Source organism: Urocitellus parryii, chromosome 9 (genome assembly GCF_045843805.1).
Source record: "Urocitellus parryii isolate mUroPar1 chromosome 9, mUroPar1.hap1, whole genome shotgun sequence".
Taxonomy (NCBI): domain Eukaryota; kingdom Metazoa; phylum Chordata; class Mammalia; order Rodentia; family Sciuridae; genus Urocitellus; species Urocitellus parryii.
Window position 1 is genome coordinate 5257961 of NC_135539.1, and position 13910 is coordinate 5271870.

Here is a 13910-nt window from a genome sequence, read left to right on the forward strand (position 1 = left end):
CAGCTGTTCCTGCCCTCAACCTGTGCCACACCTTGGTGGCTTCGCACGTGTTCTCCCTCTGCTCTCCCACTGCTGGGGCTGTCTCCTGCTGTTTCTCACCATCATCATCTCAGGATGACATGGATGGGAAACCTCAAGTTCCAGGTGTGTGTACTGTGGGCCTCCATGACTTTCCTTTTATGGGTGGGGAAACAGGTCTAGAGGGGCCGGGTGGCGGAGCTGGCTTAGATCTGAACTCTCCACCTCCTTTTTTTTTTTTTTGCAGTAGTAAATGGACACAATGCCTTTATTTTTATGTGGCGCTGAGGATCGAACCCAGTGCCTCACACAGGCTTGGCAAGCGCTTGCCACTGAGTCACAGCTCCAACCTCCTACCACCTCTTCCTCCAGCTTGTCCTGTCAATAATTCACAGGCAGATTTGAACTTGGATCAAACACTTTATTTTCAAATACTGTGAGACATTCTAAAAGGGAGAAAATGTAGTCATAGAAAAAATAATTGCCTTTGCTCTTGACAGCTAAGTGGCTGTGATGGAGGCTGCCTGGCCATCTGGAAGCCATACTACCAGGTGTTAGGCCTTGCCCCAGAGCCAAGGGGGAGGGGTCCGGCCTAGGCCTGGCTGGAGAGGTTTCCGGTGGCTTTGGTGGAGGCCTGCTTGACATTTGGCTTCTAATAGAAATGTCCCTCATGTTGGGGTGGGAGCTGGTGGTGGGCCTCCAGTGACCAGATGAGTTGGTGTCTGAAGAGCAGAAGTTTGTGGCCCTGGTTGTGGCTGCCTGTAGCTGGTGTCTGTGATGCTGCTGTGGCTGGGCAGGGCCTACCTAGCTCTTGGCCTGGCTCAGGGCTGGATACAAAGAGAACCTTGTGTACCCTCTGTTGTGGCAGCTGGCAGAAACCCTCAATTTGAATGTTTGAACATTTACCCAGATGCCAAGAGCCAGCTTTGCCTCCTGAGCCATGGCATGGAGGAACCCGACTGACATGGTTTCTCTGCTTTTCCACAGGGCAGGAAGGGGCTCTGGGCCCTTGTCCTGGGTACAAGTTGGCAAGAGATCAGGGCCTAGAAAGCAGTTAGTAAAAGGCTCTAAGATGGGGAGCTGGGGGACAAGCTTGTAACAGGATGGGGGGAACCAGGCTTCTCCCATGAAGGCCAGACCAGGCCCAGCAGGGGACCAGCTGGACCCTGCTTGGTGGTTATCGATATGGGTGGGCACTGTTCCATTCCAGTGTTCTGTCTAGGTTCACCTTTAGTTTGGAAGGATCCTGGAACCTATGTGTGCTTTTTTTATCTTGGGTAGAGAAAAAAAAGAGAGGAAACTTCAATTGTTACCTTTTTTCAAAAAAAAAAAAAATTAAGTCTGCCTGTGTGTGGGTTTGTACAAGCTGTGTTAATTTAGGTTAGTTTGAAATAGCAAGTACTCAGGGGCCCAGAAAAAAGGTTGAAGTCTCTTTCAACCCTGAAATTATATAAATACGTTTTACTTAGTGTCTAAAAAGAACTTGTAAAATGGAAATGATAGAAGCTTGATAAAGGGAAAAAAGAACAGAAATGGAAAAGGATGGAAGAGGCTGGCAGTCCCACAGAGTCCTGCGGTTTCCTTCTTGGCTCTGCAGAAGCTGGGGTCCACATGGTTTCCCAGAGTTGCTGTCACACTTCATGTATAAATCTGTGTTTAACTCTTTGCTGTGTGCATGAAAATGTCAGGACGGTTCTGGTGAAGGCCAGGGTGAGTTCACAGTCAGAGTCCCTACCCCACAAAGCCACCTGCTAACGGACACGCGTGGACAGCAAGGGGCCCACCAGTGCATGGAAAAGCAGACCACCCCAACCTGCTCTCAGATCCCCTTACCTGAAGCACCTATAGTTGGCCTAGAGGAGGCACCAGGATCTCCCTAGCTGACTCTGGCTCAAGAGGGTCCCCCAGGGCCCTGGGATGTCCTCCTTGGAGTCTGGTCTGGGTGCTCTGCCCCTCAGTGCTGAGTTTCACTTGTTCCTTCCTCTCAGTTGCATCTTCAAGAGCTTTCTGGCCACCTGGCCCCTTCCTGGCAGGTACTTGGGGCAGAGCTGTCCCCTTCCGAAATGCTCTCAGCTGCTGGAGAAGCTGACTCTTGCAAGTACAGCTCCTGCAATGCAGTAAAACCAACCTCTGTCAGCGCTACTGAGGCCAGTCCTCTCAGCATGTCACCACTGAAACCAGGCAAAGAAGGATCCAGGCAACCTCTGAGAATGTCTGGGATCCTGTTGGGAGTGATGGGTACCGTGGCTTCCCCTTCTCTGCTTGGTGGGCACAGTAAGACTTTACCACGTGGAGATAGGGTTCAGCCCCATCAGTGGCTCTGGACACCCCCAGAGGCTTCCCACCAAACGTCACCATCTATCCTGTCTGTGACATTCTTATGGAAGGAGCTCTGTAGAGGAGTGCACTAATTCCTGCTAGACAAGGGTCTCACTAAGTTGCCTAGACTGGCCTTGAACTTGAGATCCTCCTGCCTCAGTCTCAAGAGTAGCTGGGATTATACATGTGCACATTCTTAATGTCTTAAAGCCTGAACCAACAAAATATCTGTTACTGAGGATCATTTATATGCCCAACTTTGAGGTAGGAACTAAAATTATCCCTCCATTTCTGGATGAAGACATTAAAACATGAAGATATTAAAGCTATTTGCCAGAGAAGCAGCGTGATTCCAGAGCTGAGGGCCACACAGGAGGTGCTCAATCCTCCTGGGAGGGACCATGCTTCTCAGAACAGGGGACAGAGCTTGCTTAGTGAGCCAACCAACTGAGACTCCTGCCTTGCAAAGCAAGGCCTTGCCACTGGGGGCTGGGGGGTGGGCTGAGTAGGGGGCTGCACCTCCAGTTCTGCAGTCTGGGTGCATGTTACTATCACAGGCTTCCAACAGGAGGCCTGTTCAACACTTCTCAGCCCCAGTGCTGTCCCCACAGTGCCTAGCCATGTTCCCAGGAGCTGCATGAGGCCCTGACATTGCCAAATGCCATGGCATCTAATTCTCATTTGCCCATGACCACAGGATGGGGCCTCCCTCACGTCCCTGCGAGACACTTCACTTTCTAATTCACCAAGCCTTTAGTTTCTGGAGAACCACCATCACTTCACTCCATCCCTACACGGTCTCTTCTTTTTTTTTTTTTTTTTTTTTTTTTTGAGAATTTTTAATATTTATTTTCTAGTTGTCGGCGGACACAACATCTTTGTTGGTATGTGGTGCTGAGGATCGAACCCGGGCCGCACGCATGCCAGACGGGCGCGCTACCGCCTGAGCCACATCCCCAGCCCACCTACACGGTCTCTTCACTCCCACTGTCATGAGTGGTAGGGATCAAGATCAATCAGGGGAGCTATTTTTCAGATAGAAAATGTACAAAGTCCTACTCAAGAGGGAGCTAGGTTATCCTTAGTGATGTCCCAGGCCCTGCAGGCCAGGCTGAGGTGTGTGCTGGGTCTAGCTGGGCTCTCCCTGCCCTATGTGTGGGCTCTTAAGGTGCAGGTAGTGAGCTGAAGTCCACTATGTCAGATCAACAGATGGAACTTCACCAGGCAGTGCAGTGCAGGGTCCTTGGGTGGTTACCGAAAATCCTGGGAGAGTGTAGCTGCCTGCTGTGCTGGGCTATGCGGGGCTTCCAGAGCTTCTCTCTCTGCCTCATCCTCCTCGCTGTCAGAGGAGCTGTGGCTGGAGCTGGGGAGAAAAGAAACGCCATCTCTGGATGTGTCCCAGTGCACTCTGGCAGGCCTCATCCCTACCAGGGACTTGAAGTGCTCCTCTGGGACTGGATAGGACTTGCAGCCAAAGTATAAAAGCTGAGCTAAAAGGGCCACAGGACATCCTGCCAGCTGCTGGGGAGGCAGAGGTGATGTAGCCAGCCTAGAGAAGATTGCCCTCTGCCCCTTTCTTCCCTCCCTATAGGAGGCCAAGACCAGGTGGGACTGGCCAGGCCCATTCCTGGCTAAAAGTGCTTCCCAGCCCAGCCACTCCCCAAGCCATTTGAAGTTCCCCGTTTCTTCCAGCAAGAACTGCAGAAGCCTCATGAAGCCAACAAGCTACTTTACAAAATGCAGAGTCTGCTGCAGGAATGTCACTGCTCTCTGTACCTTCCTGAGGACTGGTGGTCAGATGGCTCTGGAGACTCTGCCGGCCGCAGATCCATGAAGATGGTGGGAGGCTCCATCCTCAGCCTCATGCCGTCAGCCAGCTTCTGGCAGGGCTCAGCCTGGAAGCCTGGCTTCGTAGAAGCACATCTGTGACAAGAGAAAGGCAGGGTGGCTGAGTCCTTTCTCAGGTGATTACTCAACCTATGGGCTTGTCCAGTCACACTGCCCATGGCAGGCACTGAAAGCGTGCCCACCAGGTAGAGGTAGGCACTTCTAGTCCCTCTGCTCTTTCCTTATCCACAGTCAGCCCAAGCAAGGCCCATGCTGCCAACAGCACTTGGCACGAATAAGATGCCATGAGTCCATGCTGTCCGGCGTGGGGCCACTTAACCACAGCTTGTTCACATTTACAGTTTTGTAGTTTGGGGGATGGAACCCAGGGCCTCACACATGCTGGGCAAGTGCTCTGCCACCAAGCTACATCCCTAGCCCTTTTTATTTTCTGAGACAGGGTCTTGCTAAATTGCTGAGGCGGACCTCAAACTTGTAATCCTCCTGCCTCAGCTTCCTGAGTAGCTGGGATTTCAGATATGTATCATGTGCTTAGCTGTTTACATTTAAACTAATTAAATTCAAGTGAATAAAAAATTCAGGGGCTGGGTTGTGGCTTGTCTAGCATGGGTGAGGCCCTGGGTTTGATCCTTAGCACCACATAGAAGTAAACGAATAAAATAAAGGTATTGTGTCCAACTACAACTAAAAAATAAATATTTAAAAAGAAAAAGATAAAAAATTCTTCAGTCACTCTAGACACATTTCAAGTGCTAAAGAGCCACATGTGGCCAGTGGCTACCATATTAGACAGTCCAGATCTAGCCATGTGACACTTTTGCTTGCCAGGCACAGAAACCTACAGCTGGGTTAGGAGGAAAGGGGGATTCATCAGCACCCAGATTCCTGAAAGGGTGAAACAACCAACATGTGAGAAGGGCAGGAATACGCTGGGCCTGAGGGACCGCTGAGCTGTCTCCACCTCCTCCTCTTTCCATCTGCACTCTGTCACTGCAGATTGCCATTCTCTGTATGGCATGACAGGTGGCCTTCCAATGTTACTGATACACAGATGGGGGAATTGCAGGGAAAGGCTCTGAGTGGCCTTGCTGACCACAGGCCAAGGGCTGGACTAATTAACTGTGACAGAGGGACAGGATCATGTGATAACCTTCCTACTCTCAAGGAGGCCATGTGGATAGTGGAGGCTCTTTCTCCCTAGGGTTTGGAGAAAGAGCAGGGAAGATGGCCTAGGAGAGGCAGCCTTCCTGAGTCTCAGTTCCCCAGCTATAAAGTGAGGATACTGGAGCACCTGCCTGATTAGATCCTTGAAATAGAATAAGATGGTGCACATGAAGTGCCCCACGCATAAAAGGCCCAATTAGTACTGCTTCATCATGGACCCATTCTAAAGAGATGACAGGGGCTGGGTGCAAGGCATATGCCTAGAATCCCAGCAACTCATGAGGCTGAGGTGCTGGAGGAATAGCTCAGTGATAAAGCAACCCTGGGTTCATTCCCCAGTACCCAAAACAAAAAATAGTGACAGGGTTATGACCGGCAAGAAATCCTACCTGCTTCTGACCTCCTGCTCCTCTGTGTCTTGGGGTGTGTCAGCAGGCAGCTTCTGGGCAGGGGCAGGGGCTCCGGACTGTACAGCACACAGGAGAGCCAGCTGTTCCAGGAGCCTGTCCTGGGAGTGTGATGCAGTGTGGGCTGTGAATTGTCGGAGAAGAGGAGGCTGCTTAGTGGGGATTTGGTCCCCTTTGGCTTACAGCAGCTTGAAACTCAGGACCCCTTGGGCCTCTTCTTGCAGTGTGCCTTAGTCTTGAAGGTAGCCCCCAGCCCTTTATGAGGCTTCCAGTGAGCTCAGCAGGGATGAGGGGAGCAGCATCTTAGGGGCAGGGACCACTATATTTGAGTCTCACAAAGTAGGGGCAACTAAGTAATGGAAATTTGCCACTCTCTATCCGCTACATCATGGGTAATCATGATAAATGACTGTCCATGTGTGTTTTTTAAAATAGCAAATGGGATCAGCTTATAGATTTCTTTAACTCCATTTCTACCTTGCCTTATAGATTACATCTTCCTACATTAGTTAGGATTTTCCTCATTAAAAAGCAGAGCACTCTGGTGTAACCAGCTCAGCTAGACTCTTATTGCATATGGGTGTTTCCAAGTTTTAAACAGCACTGCAACACATATCCTTAAATACCCACTGTGTGCTTAGGAGAGATTTTCAAAATGGAATAGCAATAGCTTGCTCAGTGGATGAGTGCCTTTAAACTAGACTAGATTCTGCTGGGCACTGTAGCACATGCCTGTAATTCCAGCTGGCTGAGAGGCTGAGGCAGAACAAATCACAAATATAAGGCCAGCCTGGGCTGCGAATGTGTATCAGTGGTAAAGAGCACCTGAGTTCAACACCCAGTACCATAAGGAATAAATGAGCAAGTAAATACATAAAGCAGGCTAGATTCTGTATGTTGCCCTCCAGAGGACACAAATTTCACAGATACTCCCAGCCTATAGGAGGGTTTCCCCACATCCTGCATAAAGAGTGTGAATTATAAACAAAGCTGTGTGAAAACAGCATAGAGGCTGTGGGTCTAGTGGAGTCTGATCTGGAACAGAGGCTAGAAATCTGACACCTGCCTCTACTCACTGTTTGGGCCCAAGAGGGTGGAAAGCTTTTGTGTTATTTGCAGAACTTCTCAGAGTAAGGCCACAAGTACTGTGACAAAGATGATATCCTTAGCTTTCTCTGTAAGCAGGAGTGTAAGCATGAGTGTGAGCAGGAGCTGACTGGAGGAGTAAGAGGCAGGATTGGGACTGGGGACATGATCAGTGGTAGAGTGCTTGCCTGACGTGTGTAGGGCCCTGGCTTTAATCCCCAGCAACACACACACACACACACACGGCAGGACCAACTTTCCCCCAAAAAGAGAGAGAGGAAGGGAAGGGGAGGGAGAAGGAAGGAAGCTGTGGGTCTTGGGGCCCCACTTGTGTCTCCAGGGCCTGGACATGCCTGACACATTGCAGGAAGCCATATATATGTTCATTCAATGATGAGTGAAGGACTGACAACCTGAGTGTTCAGGCTGAGCAAGCACAAAGCTGACTATGCCCAGCTTGCAGTCCTCTGTCACTGAGACGCCTGGAAGGAGGGCTTGTGGGGATTCACTTGGGTTCTGATGAAGTTCAAGGACAGACCTTGGCTCTGCTGGAGGTCAGCTGCCCACCATGCAGTTCTGGGTGCACCATTTCCCTGCTTGTCTTCTCGCCCTGGCAGACTCTGAAGGATATAATCCAAATCCCACTCTTCAAGTTGCTGAAACAACGAAGCCAGTGGTTATGAGGCTGCTCAGAGTCCCAGGGGCAGCAGCTCCTGCCGTCACAGCTGCCACCACCAGTGCAGCTTGTCATGAGACATTGTAGGGCAGAAACAGGTTTACATGCATGCCAGCGTTTGCTAATGGCCATACCCTCCCTGTAATGGATTAGAGATTAAATCCCTTCATTAAGATGGGACCTGCAGGGCTGGGGCTCAGTAGTAGAGCACTTGCCTAGCATGTGAGAGGCACTGCATTCACTTCTCAGCACCACATAAAAATAAATAAAATAATGGTCCATCAACAAGTAAAAAAATAATTTCTTAAAAATAATTTTTAGTTGTAAGCAGACATAATACCTTTGTTTTATGTATTTATTTATTTGTGGTGCTAAGGATCAAACCCAGTGCCTCACACGTGCAAGACAGTGCTCCACCATTGAGCCACAACTTCAGCCCCAACAACTAAAAAAATATTTTTAAAAAAGGAGGAACCTGCATTCCTCAACACCTTCTTCCTAACCTTTTTTGGGTGGGTCAACAGACCTGCATTTGACACAAAGATGTTCGATCTCAAGGAAACCCAGGGTCATTTTAAAATTGTTTAGGTTTATAAAGGGTCAAGATGTTTGGAGATTTAAAAAGCTTTTCTTTTTTGTTTGGCACATGCCTGTATTCTCAGCTATATGGGAGGCTGAAGCAGAAGGATCACAAGGCCAGCTTGAGCAACTTAGACCTCATCTTGAAATAAAATTTAAAAAGGACTCTGATATAGCTCAGTGGCAGAGTACTTGCCTAACATGTGCTAAGCCCAGAACTGCAGGGGAGAAAAAAAGAAAAAAAAAAGTTGCTCTTTGGCTCTAACTGGAGAACTTGGTCAAGAGGGTTCTGGGGACAGGGTGTGATAGAGGGAGGAATTTAGCCTGGAATTAATGCTTTGTATGGTTTTGGGGATGGAACCCAGGGCCTCGTGCATACTAGGCAAGCGCTCTACCACCGAGCTCTAGCTCCAGCCACAGTGAGTGTTTACTATCCATGACCTCGCTTCTTGGGAGTCCTGTAGTGAGGATGTTGCCAGGGGTCAGCAAAAGGGAAGGATGGGCTTGCTCAGCAATGATGAAGAGCTTCTGTGTGTACCTTGCTGCCAGTTTCCTCCGAGTTACTAGGAAAATCATCAGAACTATGGATATAGCAGGAAGAGGACTACAAGGCTTTCCCGTGCCGTGTCGGAGCATCTCCCAGAGGTGACTTGCATGCGCCTGGCCAGGGCCCACCCACTTCACGGCCTTGTGAACCTGGGAGACTCAGTGGTTTCTCTTCTGTCCAGTGGACGAGAGTACCCCAAGATCACAGCTGTGCTGCCCTCTATGGTACTGGCCACCCCACACGTGCTGCATCAGTCTTTTCTCCACTTTCCTTTCTCTCCCCCAGCATCTCATGGAATGTTTCTCCTAATCCCACAAAACTGGTTTTGTCACTCTGCTGGTTTTCTCATTAATACACCCAATCCAAGTTGAATAGGTACTTCTCTTATATGAGAATGTGGGCTTTCCCATTTGGAAGATTTTGCTTTGACAGTATCTGATTTTGTATTTTACAAAAACCTATACACATTTGAATCCTGTACTTGGGATTAGCATTCTGGTTCTAGCCCCAGTGTGCTACAAAGGTGTCCACACTGCAGGGGACAGGCTAGAGGGAGGGCTGGGCAGTGGAGAGGCCTACCTGGAGTGAGAGCACCAGTTGTCCTTCCCGAGGTCCCTCTGATGGTGCCTCTGACCTGAGACCTGGCTCAGTAGACTGACACTGGTCCCTGCAGGCTGGGTCCAGGGCATCCCAGGTTACTTTGTGGAGCATTTCCTTCTCTATCATCTTTCTCCTCTCTCTCCGGAGGGCTCTGCGTTTTGCAGAGTCTCGCCAGGCAGCACTCAGAGGCTCTATCCCCACCTCTCCTTCAGGGGATAGGGTGGCTTCTCCCTGTGAGTCCCAGGGAGGACTCTGAAATTGTTTGGTGTTGAAGGACATGGTCCCAAGGTCACCTTCCAGCAACATGGGGGTCTCCTCTGCCATTTGAAGAAAAGTGCTGGTCTCAGCACAGTTCTCAAGAGAGCAGCCTTCCTGAGAAGCCAGGCCCAGTGTCCTTGCATTCTGTCCACTCCCAGGTTTGGTGGCAAGTCCCACAGGCACCAGAACTGGCTATCAAGAAAATATGCATCCTCTGTTAGCATCTGCAAAAACACACTTTTGTTTTTTGTTTCATAGTAAAATATACATAACATACAATTTCCCATGTTAACCATCAAGTGTACAGTTCACTAGCGTGTATAACACCCACAATGCTGTACAGCTATCATCACTGTTTCCAAAACTCTGTTGTTGCCCCAAACAGAAACCTGTACCATTAGCAGTCACTCTCCATTCCCCTCAAAGAAGAAAAATTGCATAGAAGAGTAGCCAAAGGGACTCTAGAAACAAAACACAAAGTAAAATCATGTGGAAATTGTGCCACTGGAACTAACCCCAGGGACTAGGCACCCTGGAATTTCTCCCATTGGGCAGACCTACTTCTCAGCATGGCTGGGCTTGGGGGTGATGGTTCTTGTGATGGGTCAGATGATCTAATCCAACCCTCAGGCACCCCATTTGCTTGGTGAATGATGCTGGCCAGAACTGAGGTGAGGGAGGTCAAGCTGGAGCGAAGCACCTACTGGATCCTCTCTCCCACACCCCAGCCCAACCATTTTGGAAGTGGGTTAAGGCCTTTACTGTGTTTTCACTGGAAACAGGACATTTAACCACAACTACATCAAGAAGGGCCAAACCAGTCTGGTAGGTGGAGGACACCCAGGGATGAAGGCAGACAGGTGGCTTTCGTTGTGAAGGCAGCAGCAAGTTTAAGCATTAAGACATTAGGCTTAGGGACTAGGGGTATAACTCAGTGGTAGAGCGCTTGCCTGGCCCATGTGAGGCACTGGGTTTGACCCTCAGCACTGCATAAAAATAAATAAATAAAGGTATTGTGTCTATCTACAACTAAAAAAAATTTTTTTTAAAGACATTATGTTTAGATAGCGTTCTTTGTCTTAGCTGGAGACAGAGATGGAAATGCTTTGCTGCTGTTCGGCAACAACCACAACTAGGAAGCTCGAGACTGAGCTGTGGCCTCTTCTGATTGTGTCCTGGGTCTTCACCTGGCCTCCCTGCCAGGGATGCAGCTTGTGCATTTGCTCAGCCATTTATGGAGCACCTCTTGCCTCTTACTAGAGTTATCAGTAATTAAACAAATATTTAAGGAGCTCCTGCTTGCCTGCTAGGTCTGAGCCAGGTGACTATGAAGCCAGCTCAATTATGACATGCAGTTGTGGCAATGGCCAGACAGTGCAGAGTGTTTTGACAGAAAACAGAGCAGGAGGGATCTGGAGGAAGGACAGGGGGTAAAATGAGACAACAAATTAAATGTGCCAGGCACCCAGGGAAAGCTGAGAGCTGTACACACACACACACACACACACACATACACACACACACACACACACACATACACACACACACACATACACACACACACACACATACACACACACACACTTCTGCCTGCAGGGCCTAGAGTCTGTGTCCCACAGACCTCAGCCAGAGGGACCCAGATCCTAGAATCATTGTCATCAGCAGGGTCTTCGGCCAGCTCCTCAGCCAGGTCTGGAATCAGGACGGGCTGGTTTCGCTGGAAGATGAATGGCTCTTCGCCGCAATCTGACTGTGGACAAATGAGGGGGCTTTGGGAGATATGGCAGCAGCCATGCTGCCCAGCCTGCCCAGGGGTATCTAGGAGACCCAGTTCTCTCTTAAAGGGCTTGCCCTGTGCTGCCTCCTATGACTTATTTAGAAGTGGGCTTGGCAGCACTACCTCAGGGGGGTGCAATTTGGGGCTCCCCATTCCAGGAGGTGCCATACCTGAGACCTTGCACAGTAAGTGCTGCATTTGTGCCTGGTGCTCAGTAATGAGGGAGCCACTAAGAGCAGAGTCTAGTCCCTCTCCACCTTAAGCATCTCTTAAACCAAGAACCTTGGCTTGCCACCTCTAATGAAGGTAGCTTATATGTTCCCGCCACCTTTCAGGGACAGCCCTGAAGACAGGGGCAAAGGAGACTGCAGGTGTGACAAGACTGGAGCACGGAGGCTGGGACTGCTCCACCTACTCCTGGGCGTCACTGTGCAATGGATGATCCCTGAGGTCCCAGAAGCTCTGACATGTCCACTTTTGCAGGTGCCCAGGCAGGCACAAACCATTCTAAAACCTTTGCCCTTGCTCTAAATTCCCAGTGCCAGACTGTATGCTAAGAAGCTCTCTCCCAGTGTGTTCCCTACAGGGTCACTGTCCAGTTTTATGTGTGTGCATATGACTGTTGGTGCTAAACATCTTCCAGGGCCACCTCAGTGACCCCAAACCACCATTGAAGAATCCCTCCAGGGGCTTACCATAATGCACTGGAAAGGTGACCACTCAGAGGTGGTGCTAGCCCCATCCCAGCCCATCAAAGAGTTAACAATACAGCAGCAGAATGAAAAGAGCAGGGCTTCAGCCAAAAGCCAACCTGGGTTCTGGGTGAGGGCCAAGAAGTGGCCTTGAGGATGCTGAGCACCAATATTCACCAATTCTGACAAATGCAGAAGGAAGGATATAGAAGGAAATGGAAAAAAGAACTGGGAACCCAGAGAACACTTTTAATAGGGCTAGATTGAAAGTGAAAACAAAGTCCCCAAATTTGAAGGAGGTCTGCAGAGGGAGCTCCAAAGCTGTCCCTGGTTGGAACCATGCCCATCATGGGGCAAAAGGACTGCTGGCGCCAGAAGAAAGCTCTTGCTTACCAAGGAGGAGTCTGAGTCCAGGGATGGGACCTGGTCTTTGGCAGCCTCAAGGATGGCATCCCAGGGGGAGCTTGGTGTAGGTGCCACATCTTTGTCTTTGGACGTCATGATGGCCAGGCTCATGGGATGTCCTTTCTGTGTGCCATTATCCAAGGAGCCCTATGAAGCACACAGGAGGCTGCCTTTCCAAAGCTTCCGCCAGCTGCAGGACATGGAAACACTCATAGATCTCCACCTCCCACCTGTTTCCTTGTGGTCAGGAAGCCCATTTACTGGGTGCCAGGGCCTGCGTGCATGTATGTGTACTACATGTGAAGGCTGCAGAGATGTGTATCATAATGATGTATGTATATGAAAATGTACACATACAGACACATACGTGGAAATATTCTCTATAACATAGATACTGTTATTTCTATTTCATAGGCTCAGAGAAGTTAGTAAATGGCAAAAAGAATTTGAATCAAAATTTTAAAATTTTGACAGGTGAGCTCGGTGGCACCTGCCTGTAATCCCAGAGGTTTGGGAGACTGAGATAGGAGGATCACAAGTTGAAAGCCAGCTTTAGTAATTTAGCGGGACCCTATCTCTAAATAAAATATAAAATTGGCCTGGGGATGTGGTTCAGTGGTTAAGCACCCCTGGGTTCAATCCCCATACCAAAATAAATAAATAAAAATAATAAAATTTAAAGTTAGGGGTAATTTCAAGCCTAATTACTTTACTGCCTCTTTTTGGAATCCCCAACAGATCTAGTTTGGTGTCGCCCCTTGGACCCACACACTGATTAGCCTCTTTGTATCCTAGAGCCTAAAAGGCCTCGGGTTCCTCAGGAGACAAGGAGCTTTAGGAATGTGGGAGAAAGTCTGGGGAACCCCGGTGGCTAAGAGCCGGCTGAGCCTAAGAACTGGTCAGGGCAGCGGCAGGAGACTTGGCTGGGGGCTCCTGGCTTCGTCCGCGTCTGCAAAAGAGGGCAGGTGCTCGGTGTGTCCCGGGCCGGGGGCGGCAGAGGGGGAGGCTTCTGCTGCACGCCCCAGCTGGGCCATTCAGGGCTCAGCATTTCCGGGGCAAGTGAGTCGCCGAGGTGAAGGGAGCCACCAGAGACCGCCACGCTCCTCTGACGGGCAGGCAGAAGGCGTGGGGCATTACCGGCAGAGGTGGGTCGGAGGAGCGGAAAATGCCCAACATGTTTCGGGGGAAGGTGGCAGGTGGGGGCTCTGTGAAGACCGACCCGACCGTGCGGTCCTGTGTCGAAGTCCCGCTGCGTCTAAGGTGGTTCCCAGCGGCAGCCCGTTAGCCCCGCGAGGCGCCGGTTGCCACGGCGACTAGACGCCGCCGCTCCGCGGGGCCAGCCTTCGCCTTCCGACACCCGCGGCCCGTCCCGGCTGCGTCGGGCCAGCCTGCGCCCGCCCTCCGGTGGCCCTGACGCCGCGGGCAGGATCCTCGCATCCGCACCGTGGCGCTGGCACTCGGAGAGCCGGTGGGCGACTGACCGCGTCCCACCCTGCTTCCTGCCCCAGGATTGGCTCCTGGGCCGGCGGAGGGG

The 13910-nt window shown here is 50.4% G+C and overlaps 1 protein-coding gene across 5 annotated transcripts; it reads right to left on the reverse strand.

Annotated features, from left to right (window-relative positions):
• Positions 1-463: 463 nt before the first annotated feature.
• On the reverse strand, positions 464-13873 carry Dnaaf8 (dynein axonemal assembly factor 8). Of its 5 annotated transcripts, none has more exons than XM_026385662.2 (10): positions 13596-13873; positions 12365-12566; positions 11124-11252; positions 9224-9694; positions 7381-7498; positions 5739-5880; positions 4114-4260; positions 3593-3700; positions 1852-2125; positions 464-845 (listed from the first exon to the last, which is right to left on the reverse strand). In XM_026385662.2, the coding sequence occupies exons 2-9, from the start codon at positions 12485-12487 to the stop codon at positions 1861-1863; spliced, it is 1503 nt and encodes a 500-aa protein (XP_026241447.1). In that variant the 5' UTR covers positions 12488-12566; positions 13596-13873; the 3' UTR covers positions 464-845; positions 1852-1860. The 5 variants fall into 5 exon arrangements, with proteins under 5 accessions (XP_026241447.1, XP_026241444.1, XP_026241448.1 ...); XM_026385659.2 differs by having other exon boundaries at positions 464-1685; XM_026385663.2 differs by having other exon boundaries at positions 464-2125; positions 12365-12523.
• Positions 13874-13910: the final 37 nt, after the last annotated feature.